The following is a 24,541-nucleotide window of genomic DNA, read 5'->3' as shown; positions in this document are numbered from 1 at the left end:
TGGGGGCTTAAGGGAAAGCCTGACTGAGGGGTGAGACCCGAACTTGGGAAAAGGGAAGAACCTAAGAGGTCTAGAATTCGTTTTTGTTGAAATGTGAACTGTGGCAAATGTGAACCCGATGGAGGGATGCCAAGAGAAAGCTAGGGGAAGGTAACCCCCGCTTTCTGATGAGATTTTCAAATTGTGAACTGTGGAAAGTGTGAACCCGACTGAGGAAATATTGAAACTGGCGTTTGCGCCCGGCTCAAGGGAACGCTGAGCGAACTGTGATATTGTGAAGCACGCACTCGCCATAGAATAACAGTGACCCAGCGAGATGTGATCGCCCTTCGGAAGCCTCTGTTTAATTTGGCATGTGCTTTGAGAGGCTAACACAAAGAAGGATTGGAGCCCGGCTGAGCGGGATCCTAGGGTGAAGAGTAATCACACGAAGTGAAGGTGACCAGACGGAAAATTAAAGAAGGAACTGTTTGTTTTGTTGTTTTTTTCATATCAGGCCCTCTCAAGCAAGGGACTTCACATGAGAAGAGACTTGGGCACAGAAGGCACTGATATAGAGAAAAGGAACTGTAAGCTCATGCCGTAGAAACCCGGGAGTGTGGTGTGCTCAAGAGTCCCGCCTTGTCCCGTGCTAAAAACGTGGGGAAGGGAGACGCTGACTATAACATCCTGACTAATCATTTTGTGAACGCTTCTTTCTTGTGAACATTATCCCACACTCTTTTTTAGCATAGCGGTAAGGATTGGCAATCATTTTTTTTTTAGTTTAGGCCCTGTTTATTTGACTAGACTCCACTAGGACTGGATTATTATTATTTGATGGTTGTAGCTTGCTCCCATCTTAGATTTAGGTTTAGATTAGGTGTATATCTCACCCATTTTTACAGTTTAAAAAACATCCATGAAAAGGGATCACTTGTGTTTGTCTTACTTTGATACCATGACTTCCTTACAACTACCAGGCCATTTCTCCCATGAGGAAGGCCGTGGAGGGAAACACTCATCTTTTTTGTGACAAAGACTATCTGGTGCAGGGGAAATAGAAGGTCATAATCACTTTAGATTTTCAGATAAGCTTCCCCACCCTTTTCGCCATCTAGGTTATGCCCCATAGAGAAAGAGTTAAAGATATTTCCTCTCCTCTCCGTGGAGACGAAACAAAGTTTGCTCTTTTACATTTTTCTTTAGCCCCAATTGAAATCAGAAGGGGCAAGTTGGTGGGAAGTTTAGTGTATGGAACTTTATGGGACCCCCCCTCCCATGAGACCCTTAGGAAAGTAAAGGAGGTCACCCTGAGAGTCCATCTGATGAGAAAGAAATCCCAGAAAGGTTTTCCTATCCCTTGGAAGGGGAGGTAGATCATGAGCAAATCAAGGATGAAGTCTTAAGGTAAAAGACCAAACCTCACAATGGCATAATATCTTTGAAATGTTTCTCTTGCTGATAAATAGAACCTGGGACCAATGAGAATATCACTCTACACTCAGTTGAACCTCTGGGAGATGACAGGGCATCGTTGGATGAAACCACATACCCCCCTTTCCTTTCAGGGATGTTTCCTCTACTCCACATGCCTTAATGGCATACTGTCACACTCTTCCACAATCTCTTGGCAGATCTACTAGGGATACTCCCCAACTCCCCACTAAAAATAGTATATAGTGAAAACTTGGACAAGGATGAGGCAGGCATCAATGAAGAACACTACCAATAAAGTTCAATATCCACTTCCTCAACGTCATTCAAGAAATGGGCCCCTCGCCACTGAGGTGAGAAAGACAGGGCAATGAAGATCACCAAGACCGTTGAGCAATGCTGCGGTCTAGATGTTGAAAAATGTATAATCGGGCCAGGAAGTATGCCCGTCTGACAGAGCTGACGAAGAGAAGGAGAAGAAAGCCACAGACGCCTTGCTGGATCGCAACCCGTACCGACGCCAAGCACCACACTGAGGGGAAAAATGCTGTGGCAGACGGTGGGGAGGCAAACTCAACCCCGGGAAGGAAAACCCTAGGGCCACGCGGGTCTCCGCTCGAGGAAAGAGAGCAATTGAAACCATGTACTGTGAAGGGGAATTCAGCGAGGGTGCAGGGCTTAACGGTGAGCAGGCGGAGCAAACAAATTGAAGCAGGTGGAAGCGAAGAAACGCTGAATGCAACCGTAAGCCCAGGGAAAGCAAGTGGGTTACCGGGCTGTCCGCTGGGGGTAACACAAAGAAAAGGGAAGTGAAGCGAGGGGAGGCCTGAAACAACCAGTAAGCCTAATGAATACAAGTGGGCTACTAGGTTTTTTTAACAAAGTGTGTTGTTTCACGAAAACGCAGCGAGAACCAAAAAGGAGTCCAATAAAGAAGTGAAAGTAATTATAAAGCAGACTACAAACGGGTTACTGAACCTCGACCTTAAAGGAGGAAACAAATTAAAGTTGAAGGTGCTTGGGCAAGGTAAGGCCCATACCCCTTGAAAGGGAAGCAAAGCCTGAGAGAGGTCAAGGGGATAGGAGGATAACCCCTCACCTCATGAAGTTTGCAAAGTTATAACAGCCTTTTGGGAAAAGGGAAATAGTTAATGAAGAGAACAGTATGAAACAAGGTTTCATGAACCAGTGATGGGCTAATGTTAAAGGGAAAGTGTTTTGTTTAATAAAGTCCTGGCAGGAGACTATACCAGGTGAAGACAAGTGTGTGTTCAAAGGTATTGTATCTTGGTTTCAAAGTTCAATCACTCATCTGCAGTTCAAGTTTGCTCGCGTTGGTTTTAACATGCGTTTCATACACTGTTCGTTCCAGCGCTCACCATACAATGTTGCCGCTTGCAACCTAGGCTTCAGCACAGACTAGTCTTGTATCGGTCTCCCCAACTCAATGGCTGTGTTGATTTCACTCGGGCTGCTTTGTTGTTGGAGCCAAGGACAGTACCACAGTAGCTGGTGATTCTTTCTGCCTTGAATATCGCTGTGGGAGGGCCCCGGGTAACCGGGTACCTCTGACACACAATGCAGGATTCCTCAGCCTGGTTTCCTGGTGTTATTCTTTCTATTTTCAAGGCTTTGTGAAAGTAACAGTTCCTTGTCGAAAAGGTCAAGGGAACTTCCCTCCTTGCAACCCCCTTCTGTTTCACCGCCTTTCTTCTCTTGTGAAACTGCCATCTTGGAACTGCTGCTTCCCCGTGTGCTTTGCCACGCTCAAAGTGTGCTTTCGTGCTCCGCCTTTTACCCATGTGGGGAAGTGTAATGGAAGTCAGGTGTGTGTGATTGTCAGTAATTGCCTGACCATTGTATTGGGACACGTCAGGTATATGGCTCGGGTGTTAGTCAGTTTTCTCTCATAGCAGGCTGTCTGTGAGAAAGTGCGTGTGTTGTAAAAGGGGGAGGGGCTGAGCTCCTAAATATCCTACCTGGTAGGATGGGGTAAAGGTATTACAAGGAAGGGGATACTGCATCTCACCATCCGGTGACCCACTCCCCGCAGACCCTTCATCCAGGTGATACTCCTGCACTGGTCTACCCCCAAGAACTGGATCAAAATGCAAGACTAGTGGGTGAGACACCTTCTGGTTTCTCACAGTGTTGTTGCAAAACCTCAATAAAATCAAAGTGACCTGTTCAGTAGAAGAGGTGTTGAGAAAGTTAATTAGTGAAGACATTCTTTTTTGGAAGATGTGGTTCAAATACTTCCCAAGGCATTGTGTGTGATGCTGAGGTTTCTTAAGAGACCCTAAGAGAATGTTCCTGGGAGTTGGACTCCTGTGACACCCCACCACAGGCCCCCATTGAGGGGTCAAGAGAATAAAAAGCAAGGGCCTGTGTCCAACAGAGGAAGACAGCTAGATTAACCATTCCAAAAAAAAACATTGGTAACAGATAGCTACTAGGTTAGTCATCTGAGAGATAGAGATAATAGAAGAACAGTAGAGACATTCTAGTAAGGCTCAGCAAGAGCCAGCTGAGAAAGTAGAAGAAAGAACAAAAGACTTTATGAAAAGAAACTCATTTATTTTATAACGTAAAGAAATAAATTATTTTTAAAATTGTGTAAGACTTGACATCATCATTGGCGGCCAACACGTACATATGGAATTCAAGTCTCTGACGATGCCACAACTGAGGACTAATCAGGAAAATTGTTGGGTAAATTAGCTAGCAGCAGCAGAAATGGGAGTCTTACACAAGAGTTGTACAATGGGACTTTGTTTCACCGTGTTCAAGGGTACTGTGAAATAGAGTAGCGAGTTGAAATGTTAAAGATAGGGAGGCAAAGCTACTTAGGACTTTCCTCATCTGTCAGCACATTTTACGTTTTAGCTATAAAAGGTTACTCTACAAAAATATTCTCTCTTTAATACCCCACTTGTTTTTAAATCAAAACGTAGAAGGTTCTTTTGAGGATTAACAGAAGAACTCATTTATGAGGGACAGAGGCACATTTCAACCTATGAAATACTGACCTGTTGGAAGAATTGCCCTCGCCATGGTGAGGCTTTCGCTTAGATGCCCTTGATGGTGAACTACCGCAGCGATCTAAAAGTCTCTGTGTTTGAAAGGCAGGATGGTTCAAACTTTGTTCCGTCAGATACCTGTCAGATGGATTCAGCTTCAATAAATTCTAGGAAATAAAAAAACAATGTTTTTAACATTTGTGTTATTTATGAAAGGTTAAATGACTGTTTATAACTGCATTGGATCCGTTTTCGAAAGGGTTACACGTCAATGCTGCAGAATGATTTACAAATATGAGAGGCTAGCAGAAATGCAAGTGCCATTTAGTTTTTATTTTTTAGAACAGGTGCAGCAGCATAAACCAGTTTACACTTACCACGCATTTAACTTTTAGCACACTTGGCTTTTTTGATAACATATGTGAATGCAGCAATAACCTCCCTCAAAATTCCATCAACTCTGCTTTGCATGCACATTGAAGCCATTTCCTTGTTAGGAAGTTAATGGTGATGCCTTCAAATTGTATTAAACATAATATTTTATGAACATCCTGCAAGGGGACTAAGCAGACTGCATGATGCTGTCCCATATCTGTGCAACACAGTGAACACGGAATTAAGGCCTCAGTCTATCAGTTCCATATTCCTAAAATCCACTGCTCACAGGCATATAGCAAGGAACTGGTTGTAGCAATCATGTCTTATATGTGTTAACTCTTTCAGAGATAACTGGGGTTGGAGCAGGAAAGATTCACAGCCCACACCAATCCCTTTCTCCAAGCACCATTTACAATGACTATGTGATGACATTCTAGTTAAGGTTACACTACACTTTACATAGGAAAAGGAGAGAATGTGTTCTTCTAAACTTCCACTTGTTCAATAAAAGCTTACCAAATTTGGCAGCAGTAAAAATGTTTGGTTACATCCGTTGGTGAAATTGTATCTACGTTTTCACATTTAAAAGAAAAGTGCACAGATTATTTTCTGCAGTAGGTTTTCCAACAAAAAATACATGTTTTTAGGAAGCACATCTCATATTTGCTTACTTCAATTTGTCAACAGGTTCTACATATATGTGAAACCATACAAACATTTCAGTAATACAAAATAAAAACTTGAGGTAACAGATTGGTGTTGGCCTCATAACAGTTTCAATCCCAATTCAAATAACTAACACAATTTACAGTTCAAATCAAAGTCCACTTCAAAAGTTTCATAGTAGTAATAACAACTAGTAACTCATCGTAAGCAATATATGTGTATACGAAAGTATAAAGAAAATAGCTCAATTGATGAGAACTGGCTTTAAACAAAAATGCATTTCTGTTTTTAAAAAAGTAAGCAGCAAAATTAATGAAGGCGCATAAAGGGTTCAGAATGGATGCGAGTTGGAAGCATGTGGCATTCCATAAGCGGAAGGGGGTTCCCCTCAATTAAAAAAAATATATATATTGTTTAAAAATTGAACAATTTCTACTATTCCAGTACATGTTTATTTCCTACTATTTACAAAGAACCAGAATTACTTACTGGAACTGATAAACTCAGGAGAGGCACAAAGCTAAATACAACACCGACCCACGTGGCATATATCCTTGGCCTAACCCTGCCAAACCAGTCACACCTCCCTAGTTCAACCAGACATTTAAAATGAGATTGTCTGGAAGCGGAAATCTAAAATGAAGCAGAGAAAGTACCACTATTATTCTACTAATAGACCACAACGAACAAACTGTGTAAAAGGGTTTCTTGATGTACCAGTTTAAACACCATATTGTTTAAAGCTCAACAAAGCCTTGCATATTTCAAACTTTCATAAAACGGTGAAGCAAATCTAAATGTAAGGTTGATGAAACTAAGTAGCAACAGCCTGAAAAGGAGTAATTAAGAGGTACTAGTGTTCCTAAACCATCATCAAAATGTAAGGCAGTACGAGGAATGAGGGGGTATTTTGGTTAATTCTGTCATTAATGGACAGGCTCAGGTCAGAGTATGAGGTACATTTTGATTCGTTTTATTAAGTTTCGCTAACCTCCTCTTCAGCAGATAATCTGTTAATTTTCTTTTGTTTTAATATTTTAATTTGTCCAATGGCTAAGCAATACAACAACCTGTTATACCCAATCTGTTAATGCACTTAAATAACACACATTGCTAGTGATGTATTAATTTATTTCTACAAAATATACACTATATTAAATGTATACACAAATAATAAAACAAATATCTTAGTCTGGGTATGCATTACTGGTTATAGTTGCATATATAATCATAAATGTAGGGTCAAAGGATTAAATATTTATATTGATATAACCAGAAAAGACATTATACAGAGATGCAAACAAAGGGAACAAGTGCATTCAATTAATGGAAAAAACACAACTGTAATGACACATAATATTGACATTTATGTTGCAGAACAATTAAAATAGGTGAAACAAAATGTAATTACACCTTTGAAACCACCAGTGAAACGGCACACCGCCAAACCTAAACCTTCCACACCCTGGTACACTTAAGAACTTAACCTCAACAAATGCAGGGCAGCTAACCTCGCCCCTTCTCTAGTAACTCTGTGCTACACGCAAACGATTGATCAACATAGCCAAAGTCAACTACTACCAAAACACCATAGCCAAGGCCAACAATGAAAGCAGGGCCCTCTTCAAAGTAATCAATCACTGCATCAACCCTCTCTGCCTGACCCTTCCATAGCTTACACCAATGAAAAATCCACTGCCATGAACTCCTTCTTTGTAAACAAGATCAACATGATCTGCCAAAACAAACACCAACAACACCACTGAGAGCACACTCCACACCCCATCTCGCAAAACCACAACTACACGTACAACTTTGAAGACACAAACAAGGAATACCTCACTGCCAACTTAACATCCCCCGAAGGCCACATTGTATTGCTGACAACATCCTCCCTGCCTCTGTACTAAAGACTGTTCCGATTGAAGCACTCTTCCCTTACCCGACAATCTCCGACAGCTCCCTAACTCAATGGAACTACCCCTCGACCCTCAAGACTGGACAAATCCTCCCGCTTCTTAAGAAACGAACACTGGATCCTGGTGATCTCAGTAACTACTGCCTCATCACCTATCTTCCCTTCCTAGGTAAGATCCTTGAGAAAGCAGTAGCCATGCAACTCTTCCAACACATCAAAGCCAATAACCTCAATAAGTCCTACCAATCTGGCTTCAAACTCAGATGCAGCACAGAAACGGCTAACATCAAGGTGATCAACAATGCCCTTAAAATCCTCAATGATGGCCATTCTAGCCTCCTAATTACACCGTTGAAATCCTACCTTGCTAGCCACCAACTAGCAAGGTATGAATGGATTCCTTGAAATCACCAACTCTAGCCATCACCTGTGGAGTTCTGCAAGGATCCATCCTGTCCCCCGTGATCTTCACTCTTTACATGGAAACGCTCACGGTGGTTCTCGCTCCACATAACATCAACATCCACCAATACACAGATGACCAACAGATCTAACTCAAGATATCCTCCATTGTAGACATCCACAGGCTCAAGGCCTGTTTCACATTAATCCAGTGCTGGATGTCCAGTGGTTTTCTAAAGCTCAATCCCTCCAAGATTGAATTCCTACTGCTGAGCAACAACATCAAACAGCTGGACACCCAGAACTGGCTCTCTGCCATGAACCTCGAGGGCTTCACACCCCATCTGGCTACCTGTGCCAAGTCCCTTTGGGTAAACATTGATAGACACCGCAAGTTCAAACAGCAAATAGCAATGAAGACACAAGCGGCTTGGTGCCAACGTTCTCTCATGCAGAAAATTAAGCCCTTCATCCTAGAAAACAACTTCAGATCCGCTGCCCAAGCCTTGGTCCTCTCCCAACTGGATGGTGGCAATGTCTTTTTGGAAGGCCTCCATGGAACTACCCTATTGCTCCTGAAATGTGTCCTGCATGCAGAAAGAATCATTAAAGTACTCTGCAAATTCGACCACATCCGCCCAACCCTCATCGAACTGCACTGGCTCCCGCTGAAAGCTTGTATCATCTTTAAATCCTGTTGCATCAACTTCAAGGATGTCACCCTGAAGTCCCCAAGTTACCTCACTGAGAAACTCTGCATCTCCGGAGGCAGCAAGAAAATGTGCAGACTTGCACTCTGATGGTGCAGGAAGGAAAATTACCAGAAGACAGGCATTCTCAGTTTACGCTCCTAGACTCTGAATCGTTCTCGACGTCAAAATCAGACTTGCCCCATCACTTCAACAGTTCATTAAAGAGTTGAGGACCTTCCGATTCAAGGAATGGCTCCTCCCTAACACCAAGGTCCACACACCCTGCACTCCCCCACCCTACCTAAGACTCAGTGATCTGTTCACCATGGTCTCCTCCCTTGGTTGCTTGTAGATCCCTTGCTGCCAATTGCTCACTCTCGCCCTCCCGACTTAGCTCCCTGCCTTTTTCTCTGCTTCCTGCACTGTGTTCTTCCCCCTATGATTGCAAAGCACTCTGTTGCTTCATGAAGATAGGTCTGCGCTCAATAAATACACCAATATTATATTGAAAGTTATGCTGCACTATAACCAAAACTATTTCTAATTAAAGCTTACAAAAGTTGCACTTGTGTTGTAAAGAAAAGTGAAGTTCTCTTGGTGTATTTAAAATGACATAACTATGATTTGGAAAACTTATTGTCTGTGGAATTCCTTTTACTCAGCCCCTCTCAGACAAGAGTGGAGTGGTATAATTGAAGATAATAGATCTTATTTGATGGTACTGGCCTGTCATGTTTGGAAATTATTTATAGCCTGAATTTACTAATTTTAAGCTTCAAAGCGCACTGTAAAAACTACAAAGCCTGTATGCACACTACTAAAATAATGCACACATCAGAATCTCACGTGCCTCTAAATAGGTTTTTAGGGTGTCTGGGGGGGTATCTACCAGGGTGTGTGTGTGTATATCTTTGCCTCTATGGGTGTGTGCATGTGTACCTGTTTTCCAACAGCTAAAGATTGCTTGGTCTATACATCAAGTAAAAATTCCTAACTGACATTTGTCCAGTGCTTATCAGGTCAGGTCGGGTAGGGTACATTACATCACTCTTTTGCAATCCTTTTGGCCATGTCAGGTGGTTAAGTGCTGTATTTAGTCTTTGTGCCTGTCCTTTTTATATCTTCTATAAACCTTCTCACATCATTTGCTATGTGATTTTCCTTCCCCGGATTGGACTAAAAATTTCAAAATCATATGTCATTTAATATTTCAGCTTTGGTTTACTAATTTAATGAGTTCAACCTATGCTCTTATTACAAAATGATCATGGTGACACATGTGCACTCAACAGGAGAATTCACCAGGACAAGTGTATCTGGGATCTCATCAGTCCTAGGACCATTGTTACAATTTCCTGATTATTACCCAGTGCACAGGTTACAAAAAATGCAATCATATCTTTAGGACGTAACCGAATTTTTAATTAAAATTGTAAGCATAAACATTTTCTCTGCAAAGGTAGATCCTTAGTCGTTTGGAGATGGTCTCGCTCTATAACATCACACCTCAACAAGCAACTTTGGAAGCTGTAGAAGAATGACCATGGCAAAGAAAAGAGCTATTTGCAGTACTTAATTCTTTCCAATTATGCTGCATAACAAAACATATTTCCCGTTCTTGTGGACTGTAAATTGACAGATTGAAGGTAATTTCCCATTCTTGGGGACCGTAAAATTAACAGATTGAAGGAACAGCAATGGGTGCAGCCACTGCACCAAATCTGGCCAACCTATGTTTGGAAATGCTTGAAAAGTAAATGATATAAGAGGAATCCAATCCTTTCCAAAATCATATCAGAACTTGCTTACAATAGATCGTTGACATCTGTAAATGTTTGCAGTGCAGTGAACACTCATCTAAACAATGTATACTGTGGATACACACACACAATCATTATCTAAACTTTACCAAAACTATGGGTAACTTTCTTAAATTATTTATTTACATACTTGGCATTACAGTAGGGACAAAACTGTGCTAAACATGAGGATGCAGAGTAGGACTTAAAGGCAGAGGTGATTGACAAAGCACAACATAAAGGTTTCAGAGATAATGTAACGTGATGTTCACATATGGCGATTACAATATGTGATTAGAGAAGCTACTGACAAGAGAATTCTGACCATATATCATTGGGCATAGTGGATGCTGGCCCCAATGCAGCTCGCAGTTCTTCATTATTATTGGCCCATGTTAGAGCTTTCATCCACAAGTATTTATTTGGAGCACCATGCTGTGTCCAACTGCAGAATATACATATTTTGGCTAATAGGAGACTACGGTTGAGGAACTTGCATTTCAGCTTAGGTGCTTTCCCAATTTCCCAAATAGGCAGCCTACAGGAGAATGAGGCAAGAGGTTTTCCAGTGATGATCTCCATCTGGTCTGGAATGCTGCACACAGGTTGTTATATCACAAAACAACACTGGTTATGTTTTTGATCAGATCAGTGTTGACATTTGACATCTTGAAGAAGAAACCCTCAGGGTCCATATCTCCTAGTTTATTAAATTGCAGCCTTGACCAGATTTTATGGATCGCCGCATCAGAGATTGACGGAAGGGCTGAACAATTTCAAAGTGGGATATCTCTGCTGTATGGCTGCTCAAAACAGGTTAACGTTAACCGAAAAATGTTATGCCAGGCACCAAGAGTCATTTTGACCAGATCAAAAAGGCATGCGTTCAAGTACCCATATGAGATCATGGGTACCAGCTGCTGGTTTCTCGATTTTGAGAGGCGGAGTGGTGAAATCATTTCCAAATAAAAAGGATACATGCTGTGCCGCTAGATAATATAGTCTATGGTCAGGAGCCATACAACCTGACAGTCATATGGTCTAGTAAGATCAACCCATTTCATACAAACTACACCGGAGTGCCACATAAATGTAGATACAGCAGCATCATGACCTTTTAAAAACCTTGGTTGTGGTCAAATTCTTATTTTCTGGAAGTAGTGCATTAGATTTGGGATAACTACCATTTTAATAAGACCTGAAGAGATGTAAATATAATGTCCACAAGAGGAGGAAGGGGGGAACGTGCAATAATGCAAAAAGTCACACGCCAATGAGTAGGGTGCACACAATGAAGATGTAGTCCCATGGTATAGATAAATGGGGGGTGAGAGCACGGTTATTGTGAAGAATAATCACAAGTGTAGCAATAAATGGGGTTTGTTTTCATTTTTTAGGGAATGTGTGTGCAGATTATTTTGGCACATATGCACATAGGGTTTTGTTTATTGTTTATTTTTATAGGTATAGGTGGAGCATGATTATGGCTTTTAGCTGGTAGCAGTAAAATAGAAGTATAATAAGGATTTAGTGTAGGTGTATGAATGAACCACAGTGCAGCCATCTCTTAGCAGGCTTAGGGCATATTTGATAGACTCTATTATTCTCACAGTAAAATTTTATTTCTGCTGACATCTGAAGAAGCACAAGTTAAGCTGGCAAGGTCAAAATACAAGGGCAAAGTTTCTCATGGAAGGAGGGCTTAGGCCCCACGCCAGGTGTAAGAGCTCTGGCAGTGAATTCAATAGCAATTAAATAGCAGAAAATACAAGTTCACCAACTGTGGTGCATGGATTTTTTTATAACTACAATTGTCATGAGGCAAACAGGGAGTTGGGAAGAAAGCAGGTGCAGGAGCTGGAAGGATGAGGGGAACCCATCGGAGAGCTGGGATGATTGTAACAAAGATTTTTGACCTTGGGGCTGTTATGCTGAGTTTGCGTTATCTCCAACCAACAGAATCCAGTTCAAACTTGATTTTGTATGTTGAACTGTGCGAGTCAATCTGGCCAGCTTAATGATGCAACTAAGAGCTGTTAGTGGGTAGGATTCTGATATCATAAATGGGTGATAGAGGGGTGTGTTCCAGGAAATATGTTATCCATTGGAACTACCCCAGTCTATACAGCAATATAAGGGTCTGCTGATGTTCCACCAATCCCTTCTTTGACTTGCCCCAAAATGTAACTAATGTGTTTTATTTTTAATTCTGTGGTTTAGGTCTATAAAAGGTGCACCCGCAGTAGGCATGGTTTGAGAACTGTTCAACCAGTTCAGTATGCAGGACTGTCTGAATTGCTGTCTCCCAGCTGTGGGGAGTTAAAACATTTCATTTTTTTCTTGCAGTGTCTACTCTTCTGTGGAGTATTTATGTACCTTTTTTAGGATTACGCATGTAAAGTAGTCCTTCTTTACAAGACCAAATCTTCCTATTATGGAAAGTGGGATGCACATCCACCTATAGTGCTTAGTAGATAATTGTGAAAGGTAACTGCCCAAAACAGGATATTTTCACACCAATATACTTTATACAGTAGTGGACCACGTAAACTCTTACCAAATTACATAGTCGTGTAGTAGAATTCAACAATAGTACAAGTTCTGATTTAGAATGATTCATGCATTATCTGTATAGCTACTGTATCTGTATAAGACTAGCATTATGGGTTCAAGATGTTCTTGCAGGTTTCTCACAAACAGGAATATGTTGTCAGCATAAAGTGATATGTCAGGTGTCATCCATACACCCTGTGTGCATGTTTCAATCATACTAAGTGAGACAAAGGTTCAATCACAATGGGATTCCTGATGTGTACCTCTGCCGATTATAATAGCTGAAGATAATATACCATTTGTGCATATCCTAGCAGACAGGGCCATGTACAATAGTTTGATGTACAAGATAAAACAATGGTATTTGATCAGTACTTCAAAAAAGAAAACAGCAGGATACAGAACCAAAGGCTTTCTGAGCACTTAATGTAGCAACTACAGCTTGTACTTTGATATCAATTTGGGACAGAATAGTGAAGACTCTACGTGGGTTTAGGGAGTATGACGAATCCAGGGAATGTGTTGCTTCTTCCCCAGGGGGAGCCACTCCCTTTGAGGCTAGGGAGGTGAGTCCTCTCAGCAAAACCCTCCTGAATGGTTTGGGAATGTGGACCCTCACTGGGAGTGAAACCCATTCACGGGACAAGCACTCCCATTCCCATGGGATACTCTCTATACACAATGTATTGTCTGGGACTATGAAATACTGACAATACATCTGTGTGTTTGGCTCAGGGTAATGCTGACAATACATCTATGTGGTTGACTCATGGTATGGCTCAACTTTCCACATGATGACAACCTGTGGTGAATAATAGGCCCCTTCTGAATACCAAACAAGAATAAAGGGCCAACAACCCTTGAATGGAGGAGGAGAAACCCACCAGTGAGGCGATTCTCAGACGTGAGAGCATCGGCAAGGGGAGGAGCTGAGAAGACCAGCAATGCTAGCGCGGATGGAGGCGGATGTCAAAGGGAGACGCCAGACGCCACAGGAGGAAGCATGAAAGGCCAGAGAGGCAGAGGCCGTGCAGCACAAACCAGACCTGGAGGCGCGACCACGTAGGGTCGGAGAGAGGCCTGAGTGCTTTGCTCTCAGCCCAAGAGTCAACGGGAGAGGTGAGACGAGTGGAACGCTTAGACCGCTAGCCTCCAGAGCGGAAGAACGGCAAGCTATTGGGAGAATGCTGTTGTCGCTTATGAGCCGGACCAACACTGGAGTAAGCACCACAACACAGCAGGTATGTGGGTTGCCCAGGCTGGAGGGAGAAGAAGAGAAGAGAGAACAAGCTGGAAGCGGGAAGGACTACCCTAGCCACATCCAAGGGTCACAGGGACCCAAGAGAAGGAAGGGAACGAGACAAGTCAAAAGGTTATGGAAGCCCAAGAAAACACCAAAAGGGTCACAGAGACCCAAGAAAAGTAAGAGAGCAAAAAGTAGAGCAGGGACACAGGAATCCTACCAAGCTGATATATTGGGTCAGGGGACCCCAAAGGAGCCACAAGGCCACAATAAGAAGAGTGAAAGGCATTTTCATGGGAGCACAAGAGCACCCAACGTGTGCAATGATGAAGGGAGTACTTCTTACTCCATCAATTTCTCCCATCATTCGATCAAGTGTGGGGCCAGGATTGCTTTGTACCATTTGTAAAATTCTGTATTCCGACCATCTGAACACAGGACTTACCCACTGGGTATGTCATCTATAGCTTGTCAGCTAGCACTACCTCGTCCAGTGTAATCTGTAAATCAAGTTGTGCTTGTGTAGTATCAGATAACTGAATGATAGTAGGCTCATCAAAGAATGAATACATCTCTTCAACAGAGCATGAGTCACATTGTCTATACAGATCTGAATAGTACTCTCAAAAGACTGCACTTATTTCATTGCTAGTGTATACAGTATTCATCGCTTTGTTAACGTAGAAAATGCATCCAATACCCCATCTAGTGTTTGTAGTTGTGCTAGAGTGATGCCTGGTCTGCCTACCTCACCATAACGCCAGCAGCAATGGAGTTCACAATGAATTTAAGTTCCTTGTCAAGAGTTGAGCCAAACTGATTGAATGCCGTTTTAATGCTTTTAAGACAAACTTCATAGGCGTTTGCTGAATATTAAACTTCTAATTTGTGCAGATCATGTTCGCATTTGTAATGTCCATACTGATTGTCTTCAAAACTCCCAAATCTGTATGCATGGCAATGTCACTTGTATGTACCTTAAAGGCCTTCATAGTAGCCAGACTGAACTAACTGACCCAGTGTAGAGAAGCAGATATCATCTATAGAGCCCACCCCCTCAACTCCGTCATACTGGAAGAATAACAGGAAGACTCTGTGCATGACACCAGGCATTATTCCAATATTGCTTCGAAGATATGAGAGACGCTATGCACTCAGACAACCGGATTGAATGTACCCTCGCACTGATGTGGTGGAAGGATGTTGGCATGCACCATTAGACATAGAAGAGATGTAAATGAAATAGGACCAGAGCAAAGTGATGTCCTAAAGATAAGACACTAGGACGCACTGAAACGATATGCGAATACTTAAAAAATGATAATGTAACTGAAGTAACAAGAGAAACATGTATGCAGAGATAAGGACATCATATACACTAGGAAGATAAATGAGAAGTAGCAAATGTACATATGCAGAAAATCAAGGTAGAGGAGATGTATAGAAGCTTGTTAAAGTAGAAACTATAACGTGAAAAAAGCGTCCATGATGGAAAATAGATGTTGGATCGTGTCAAGTGAACCTCAGAGAGAAACCAAGGCTGCAAGGCTGAAAGACACTGAAGAAACAGTTTCATACAAGGAACAAAGGGTATCTGTTTGGTTAAGACTGAGGATGACACCAAGAAATAACTGGAAGGTGCAGAGGGAGTCAACATGGATCAGCTATGAATGAAGGATACATTTCTCTTAGATCAAGAAGCAAAAACATTTGCACGTGCCAAGTACTGAACAATCAAGGATGCAGACAGCATATGTAAGGTGGAGCCACCAAGTCTCCAGAGGCCAAGAAGATTAATAATTAACATCCAGCATAATAAAATCAAATAGCAGTAAATAAAAGGTCAAAATGGACATATTCGTGGTCTACTGATACGTGGTGCAAGACTCGAAAACAAAGCCCATTCATTAAGCTCCAACTGAAGATAGCGATGTACATACACTTCCTTAAAAGTCCCAGAGATTAGAACAGCCAACAAGGTCAGCTACAAAGGAGAAGCCTTGGCTCATGGTCTAACTGATGATAAATGGTAGGCTAATTGACCAATTTGGGCAATGGTCTGGCGTTGTTTCCTGCATCTGGGCTTTGTTTTGCTTACATGCTGCTAACGAGCCAAATGTTCAAGGTTAGGAGAGTATGCAAACCAATCATGAGGGCCATGTAGCAGCAGGCTACACAATGTTGCAGAAGTGTCACGATCCTCGCCCAAACCCATTGGCCAGGTGGAGTCAGGACTCAGGCCCCTAGAGGCTGGCATCCTCTTCCAAAACCCTCTTGGGGCCACTCCTGGCGCCAGGCTCATACACCATGAAAAACATGTGCTTGGGAACTACTTAATGTGTTGTCAGCCAACATGGAGGCATCCACATAGCTTGGTTCAAAGGAACCAAGCTATGCAGTCTAGTGTTTTGGGTGTGGTAGCCTATGGACTACTTTACCTGGACTATTTTGTTGGGGCTATTTAAACCACACCCGAGCAAGACAACATGCTTTGCGTTACTTTGCAGCTTGCAACGTGACGCTCACAGTGTCCAGCTATTCCCTCGAACCTCGGAGAAGCAGAACCTGCAAGGAGACAAAAGGAACATCATTAGCAGCAGCATCTTACCTGCAGTCTTCATCTTTAGCCACTCGCAGGTACTGAGAACAGCTTCCTCGAATCTGCACGCCCCCAGACAGAACAACCTGAAAAAGGAAGATAGAGGCAACATTAAAGAAAGTAGTAGAGACATTTGCAAATTACAAACCGCTCAAAAGGCTTACCTGGCTGGTCGCCTCTCGGCTGACACCACTCCGGACATTCCACTCGCGCTGAAGAACACCGCGACCTACAAGGAAGGAAAACACAGGTTAGCAAAGGCAAGACTTCGGAGCGCTGCGCATAGCGCTTACTTACCACATCATAGCGCTCTTAATGTGCCATCATTTACCAGCGGGGCTCAACCAAGCCAGTTCGCCGCGCTGAAGCTCCGCATACCTAAGGGAGAAAAAAGAGAAATTTTAAACAAAGAAAGGCATGCAGGATAGCAACAAAACTAACGAACAGCAATAAGACCTACCTGAACAATATCAAACGTGCCGGCGTCAGTGAAGTAACTGGACCGCACATGCCCATGAAAGACAACGCGCCCCTGCAAAGAAGGCAGGACGGAGAGCACGCCTAACTCTACCACAAGGCAGAACCTTCCCCGCAGACCACATCAGGGCAAAGCTGAGAAGCATACCAGCGAGTAACCTGGCTGGGTGGCGTCCCTGTGGATACCAGGTGAGCGTAACAGAATGCCAAGCCTACCATAACAAATCCACCTGGGCGCCATGGAGACATCAGAAATGGACCAATTGGCCCAATTACTAGGAGAGCTTCGTGCTGAGGTTCATTCTGCCCGACAAGAGACTAATGCTCTCCGGAGAGACCTAATAGTGACCATAAAACACACTGAAGAGATTGGCAGGCAATACTTGCAATCACAGGCAGGACGGGCGCCTCTACCTGGAAGCAATCCAACGATGCAAAACCCTGCCATACCATCCACTACCTCCACTCCGGTACAGATCACGTTACCTGGAACAGTTCCCCTGGCACCACCAGAAAGGTTCTCAGGCGACCCAAGGAAGTATGCGGCATTCATCAATCAGTGTCGCCTTTATTTTCTTTGTAGGCCTGGAGCATTTCCAAACGACCAAGCTCGGGTAGCTTTTGTCTTATCATACCTGAGTGGTAGTGCAGCAGATTGGTCGGTGCCATTGGTAACCCATGCCGATCTTCAATACATGACTGTAGGGGGTTTCAGAGAGAAATGCAAAAACGTTTTGCTCGCCATACCCAGGAACAAGCAGTAGACAATGAACTCTTGTCCCTCCGACAGGGGAATCAGGACTTGTTAACGTACATTGATACCTTCAACAGATTGGTTGCCGAAGCTAGGTGGCCAGAAAACAAAACAACCACATGATTCCATCGAGGCTTACGAGGCGAATTAAAGGAAGTCTTAGCCCAGGTGGTTGATCCATCCAGCGACTGTGCCGAATTCATAAATCTGGTCGTGCAGCTAGACTACCGGTTGCAGGACAGAAAAGCAGACCGGTCTAAGACGGACCCTCGGACTGTGTATGTTCGACCAAGGGAAAACACACCCTGTGTACCTGAAAATGCTGTAGAACCCATGCAGATTGGAGAGATACGGCCTGCATTAAGAAAACAAGAGCGGGACAAAAGAAGACAACAACAACTTTGTTTGTATTGTGGGAAACCAGGACATTTCCTGAAGGACTGTCCAGTAAAACCCCCAAGAAGAACAGTCGGGCCACAGAGAAGGATGAAGCTAAGGAATCGGAAAACTACCAAGCTCGACAAACGTAGAGGTCAGTTTGTCGAGTGAGAAGAAAGAGTTGCTGACCTCACACTTTGCAATACCAGTGATCTTAATTAACCACCAACAGTCATCAAGAATGCATGCCGTTGAAGCATACATCGAAGGCGGAGCAGTTGGAAATTATATTGATCAAGAACTGGCAGCAGAGATGGGGCTTCCTTTGTGTTCTAACCACCGTGGATGGGACAGAAATCGCTTCCGAACCAGTAACCCGGTGCACAGCCAGGGTAACCTTGCTGTGCCAGGACGGACATTGGGAGTCTATTTCATTTGATCTCATCAGGGCACCTCAGTTCAGGCTAATACTAGGGATGTCATGGTTGGTTGCTCACAACCCTTTGATAGACTGGCGGGCACGAAAATTAACCTTCGCCGGTGACTGCTCCCCTGCCTGCTATTACCAAGAGGAAAAACCCGATGTCTGTATCCCCATGACTCCCAGAGCGACAGTATCAACCCTGGGAGCAACTAATACCTTGCCAAGTGAATGCTGTGTTTTTCAGGATGTTTTCCGAAAGGACCAAGCCAATACATTGCTGCCGCACAGGCCCTATGACTGTCAGATCGACCTTGTTCCTGGTGCACAAATCCCTTGCAGCAGGATCTATGCTCTCACAGAACCAGAAAACCTTCATTTGAAATCCTACTTAGACCAGTACCTTGCAAACAGATTTATCCGTCCTTCGAAGTCCCTCGCAGCCAGTCCTTTGTTCTTCGTACCGAAAAAGGAAGGAGACTTGAGAACCTGTATTGACTACCTCGCATTGAACCAGATCACCATGAAGAACCGCTACCCCTTGCCACTTATCCCTGAGATGCTAGCCCAAGTTAAAGATGCCCAGATTTATACCAAATTGGACCTTCGAGGAGCGTACCACCTGGTCCGAGTCAGATAAGGAGATGAATGGAAAACCGCCTTCCGTACTAAGTATGGCTTGTTTGAATATCAAGTCATGCCCTTCGGGTTATGCAACGCTCCTGCGGCATTCCAATATTTCATGAATGACGTCTTAAGGGAGTTAATTGATGCGTGCGCCTTAGTGTACATAGACGACATCTTAGTATACTCCGCCTCGAAACAAGATCATGTCAGGCACGTTGGTTCAGTTCTCACCAAGCTCCGTCAACATCGCTTGTTGGCAAAGCTCGAAAAATGCTTTTTTCACGTCACTGAAGTAGAGTTTCTTGGTTTTATCCTTACTCCAGGAGGCATCAGAATGGACGTGCACAAGGTAGATGCCATTCTGAAATGGCCTTCACCGACGTCTCTGAAAGGGGTACAAAGCATGCTGGGCTTTGCGAACTTCTACCGCCGGCTCATTCCAGACTTCTCTCAGATTGTGCACCCAATCACAGTACTATTACGAAAAAACAATAAAAAGTTTGCTTGGACCGAAGAAGCAGAAGAAGCCTTTCAGGAACTTAAACAGAGGTTTATCTCCGCTCCAATCCTGCGACATCCTCGTCTAGACCTCCCTTATGTCGTTGAAACTGATGCGTCCAGTCTCGCAATGGGGGCTGTCCTTTCACAGAGAGACCCGGAAACCGGCCAGCTACATCCTGTGGCCTTCTGGTCGAAAAAGTTCTCACCTCCAGAGATTCATTATTCTATCACGGACAAAGAACTCCTGGCTATCAAATCCGCCTTTAAAGCCTGGAGGCACTACCTTCTGGGGGCCATACACACCATTACAGTCATCACAGACCACCGAAACCTGTAATATCTCAAAACAGCCAAGACCCAGTACCTATTATACCTGAACACCAACTCTTGGGTATCACGACAGCCTTAACACGAGCAGAACTATGAAAAGAAATCCAACGGACAATGAATCCTGATGTCTTCCTCGCATGGCAAACTCAAGGAGAACAATATACCATCAAGGACCATCTACCCTTTTTTAGGGATCGCCTATATGTATCCAAGAAGGGATTACAACAGCATATTATTTCAAACTATCACGATTCACTGATCAAAGTGCATCCTGGGATCGCCAAAACCCTAGCTAAGGTGAAAGAGAACTTTTGGTGGCCTACCTGGCGTAAGACATTCAGTATATTCAGTCCGGCTGTGTCTGCGCACAAAATAAATCACAGAAACAAAAACCATCTGGTCTCCTACAACCATTGGACATTCCTCCAGTTCCATGGCACACTCTTTCCCTTGACTTCATCACTGATCTACCTCCAAAGGGTTCAACACCATCCTTGTAGTTGTGGACTTGTTCTCGAAGATGGCCCATTTTATTCCTCTCAAAGGCCTCCCAGACGCAGCCACTTTAGCAAAAGTGTTCCTGGAGGGCGTGGTTAAGCTACATGGCTTCCCTTCGGTTCTGGTCTCTGATCGAGGCAGCCAGTTTGTTTCAAACTTCTGGAAAAAATGTTATGCAATGGTGCAGATCGACGTTCGGCTATCTACCAGTCACCATCCCCAAACGGACGGCCAAACTGAGAGAACCAATCAGACACTTGTTAGGGAGAATTCTCTGTTAAGGCTAATTTCCCAAACCTAGTGAGTCTCCCAGCAGCTTTGCTGGATTTTTGGGGTTTATTTGTTTCTCCTGCTAAGAGTGAGACTCTTTTTCTCCCACTCTTAGACATGATTTGAGATATCCTTTAACTTTGTAATGTGTTTTATTGGCTGTGGGGTCTTTTACTCCATAGGGTTTCATGTATTTTTGGTAAGTCTGTTACACAACACCCACAGGGGTGTCCTAGTGACCCCCAAGCAGACTCCATACCCTGGGACTGACTACTGTCTCCCAGGGCATGTAAAATCACCATTGACTTTACTAGTCTCAAATTATGAACAGAACCAGTACAAACCATCATATTGTGGATGCACTGGTAGAGGTGATTAGATTGCCCCTGGGTCTGTTTTTCAAGGGGGCACTGTGCAGTCCCCCCTCGTCGAGTTTCTGGCTGGTGGCAGTGGTTACCACGCAAAATATTCCACCGGATTATTTTCTACGGGATTTTCCCATTCATTTTAAACGCACCACTTTTTTGGTGCAATGTTAAAGATACCGCCGGGTTATTTATTTAATATTCATTCCCCGGTTGGGTCTTTTTGCCAGGACTCGGTTTTAAAATGGCGTTTGTGTTCGCCTCTGTAACTCCAACCCAATTTGAGCCCTTTGTTCCACTTTTTGGCGGGCTTCTACACAGAAGCCTCCAAAAGTGGTGCCACTCTTTCTGGGTCTACAGGATGTGTGGGAAGGGGGTTTAGGCACCCTGGACTGAGTTGCCTCGGCAATTCAAGTCGAACTCTTGCATGATTGGCCAAGTGGTGAGCCGCCCGGCTCACCACTTAGCATGTTTGAGTGACAGCTAGGACTGATGAATGGGGGTTTTCTGCATAAAAGTAGGGCTTTGGGGACTGGAACTTCAGAAGTCGCCACAGGACCAAAGAATCCGAAGAGGGAGAAGCTGAGCCGACCTGCAATGACGACACCACCGGTGGAGCCCTGCTGAACCGTCTCACCACTTCCCAATGACAGAGAAAATCTTCATCCCGGAGAGTCTTCTTCCTCCGAACTGGTGGGGATAACCAGTTTGCCCTCTTCTTTGCCTTCCTGGATCGTCTCGTGGTCAAATCGCCCATGCCAAGCACCCCGGCGGCTGGATAGCCACGCTTCACCACTACCGCGAATAAAAGGGTAGTACCAGTCAATCGCGAAACTCTGCGGCTGGTTTCTTCCCTGGCAGTGCAACGACCTCCAGCTTTCCTCCACGTTGAGATCCTCTCTTCCCCTGGACGGAGCACTGACTTGCACCCGCTGCCAGGAACAACTGCCCCCGCTGGAGCTTTCTCACCATTTCAGGTACTGTGTCCTGCCTGGTCTCCCTTGCAACAGACTGTTCAAGGTGCCATAAATCCTTGACTTTCTATCCTGGGGTGACCTGGGACCTGCTAACTAACTTTTCCTGACTTGATCCAACCCTTTTTGAACTATCTGCAAAGACTCTTTAAAAGTACTATTCAACTGTGTGATCTTGGACACATTCCGCCATGCTCTCTCAAAGAGTGGGCCTGGCGTATGACTTTCTTGCTCCTCAGTAGACTCTGCCTTTTCGACTTGCACTGGTTCTCTTAAAGTGTTGGTATTGTGTATTTTCCTAATTCTGCCTTTTTCCCTCCCTTTTTAACTAACTTATTGGAGTGCCATCTTAGGTTAAGCGCTCACCTCTGTCCGTGAATAAGTGGTGTTTTAACTAAGACTTGTTCAATAAGTAATCAGGGATGTATATATATTAATAGTGACTGTGTTTGAACTTGCTTGCCATATTAGTGTTAGTGTATTTTACAAAGTGCATTTTTAAATAAATAATTATATACTTTTATACCCAAGCTCTGGTCAGTGTTTGCTTGTGCTACTGTATTTTGGTACCTATCTTGTATACTCTATATACTGTCTAACTCTTCTTGAGAGAAGTCTGGCTGCTCAGCCACAGCTACCAGGTAAATCTGGGTGGTACAGACTGCTACCAATTGGGTTTACTGCCAACACCTGTAGTCTTAAGCCTTTTGCAGTGGTCCCTAAGGGAACTGCACAGGTTTCTGCCTAACAACACCCGAGCAATATTTACGGTGCATGCTGGACCACGAACAAAGGAATTGGAAAGACCTACTATGGATAGCTAAATATGCATATAACAATTCTTTGCATTCAAGCACAGGACAAACGCCCTCCTATACCCTTTATGGCAGACATCCACGTACCTCTGAATTAGACCTTCCAGCCAGCTTGGAAATGTCAGCGGTAAAGACTACACACAACCATTACTCAGGCTTTGAAAAGGGCAAAGGAACACCTTATTCATGCCAAAGAAAAACAAAAGAGATTTGTAGACCAACACCGGAAAAAGGCCCCTGATTATCAAGTAGGAGACAAAGTTTGGTTAGCCACTAAATTCGCACCCATCAAGGGAACCCGGACATTTCATCCCAGATTCTTAGGACCCTATACCATTAAGGATATTATCAACCCAGAAGCTGTGAAACTGGATTTACCACCTAATCTACAAATCCACCCGGTATTTCATGTGTCCCTCCTGAAACCAATGCAACCCGGCACACGGATTGGGACACCACCTAAGCCCATACTTGTTGATGGAGAACCAGAATTCGAAGTCAAAGATATCGTGGACTCTAAATACTCTAGGACCAAGCTATATTATCTCGTCGATTGGAAAGGATTTGGACCACAAGATAGATCCTGGGAGCCCAGTGAGAATATCCACGCACCTCGTCTAATCAGAAAATTCCATCGGAACTTCCCAAGCAAACCTGGGCCAGGTAGAAGGAACACCATGGGAGGGGCCTTAGGGGGGAGCGCTGTCACGACCCTCGGCCAAAACACCTCTGGCAAACCCATTGGCCAGGTGGAGTAAGGACTCGGGCCTCTAGAGCCTGGCATCCTCTTCCAAAACCCTCTTGGGGCCACTCCTGGCGCCTATGGCGCCAGGCTCATACACCATGAAAAACATGTGCTTGGGAACTACTTAATGGCTCTCATTACGATACCGGCGCTAAACCATGGCGCTATTAGCACCATGGTTGGTGCCGGTATCGTAACGTGTCCGCCATGGTGAAATACCGCCCCATTCCAAGGTTGACAGGGTGGTATTTCCCCATTTCCCCATGGCCCTTCCCCATTCCCATTTTTGCCCCATAGGGCATAATGGGAATGGCGAAGGCGCTAAGTACGGTACCGCAAATTGCGGTAACATACTTACCGCGAAGGGCCCTTTGCGGGTCCCTATTTTAACGGCTGGTCTAGACCAGCCGTTAAGGTCGGGTCCCGCAAAGGGACCTCGTAATTAGGCGCTAATGGGTTAACGGCGCTGCAGCCTTTTACAGCGCCGTTAAACCATTAGCGCCAGGGGCGTAATGAGGCCCAATCTGTATTCAGCCAACATGGAGGCATCCACATAGCTTGGTTCCAAGGAACCAAGCTATGCGGTCTAGTGTTTTGGGTGTGGTAGCCTAGGGACTACTTTACCTGGACTATTTTGTTCGGGCTATTTAAACCACACCCGAGGAAGACAAAACGCTTCGAGTTACTTTGCAGCTTGCAA

The 24,541-nt window shown here is 44.0% G+C and overlaps 1 protein-coding gene across 11 annotated transcripts in view; it reads right to left on the bottom strand.

Moving 5' to 3' along the window:
• Positions 1 to 24,541, bottom strand: part of CDKL5 (cyclin dependent kinase like 5) — a 2,489,742-nt gene that overhangs the window by 451,618 nt on the left and 2,013,583 nt on the right. For all 11 annotated transcript variants that reach the window (XM_069636841.1, XM_069636839.1, XM_069636845.1 and 8 more), the window contains one exon: positions 4,446 to 4,603. In XM_069636841.1, the coding sequence (XP_069492942.1) occupies positions 4,446 to 4,603 (158 nt within the window). The remainder of the gene's footprint in view (positions 1 to 4,445; positions 4,604 to 24,541) is intronic.

The sequence above is a fragment of the Ambystoma mexicanum genome, chromosome 7p, assembly GCF_040938575.1.
Source record: "Ambystoma mexicanum isolate Mex_15411 chromosome 7p, UKY_AmexF1_1, whole genome shotgun sequence".
NCBI classification, from domain to species: domain Eukaryota; kingdom Metazoa; phylum Chordata; class Amphibia; order Caudata; family Ambystomatidae; genus Ambystoma; species Ambystoma mexicanum.
The sequence above is the reverse complement of the archived record's forward strand: the minus strand, read 5'-3'. Positions and strand labels throughout refer to the sequence as shown.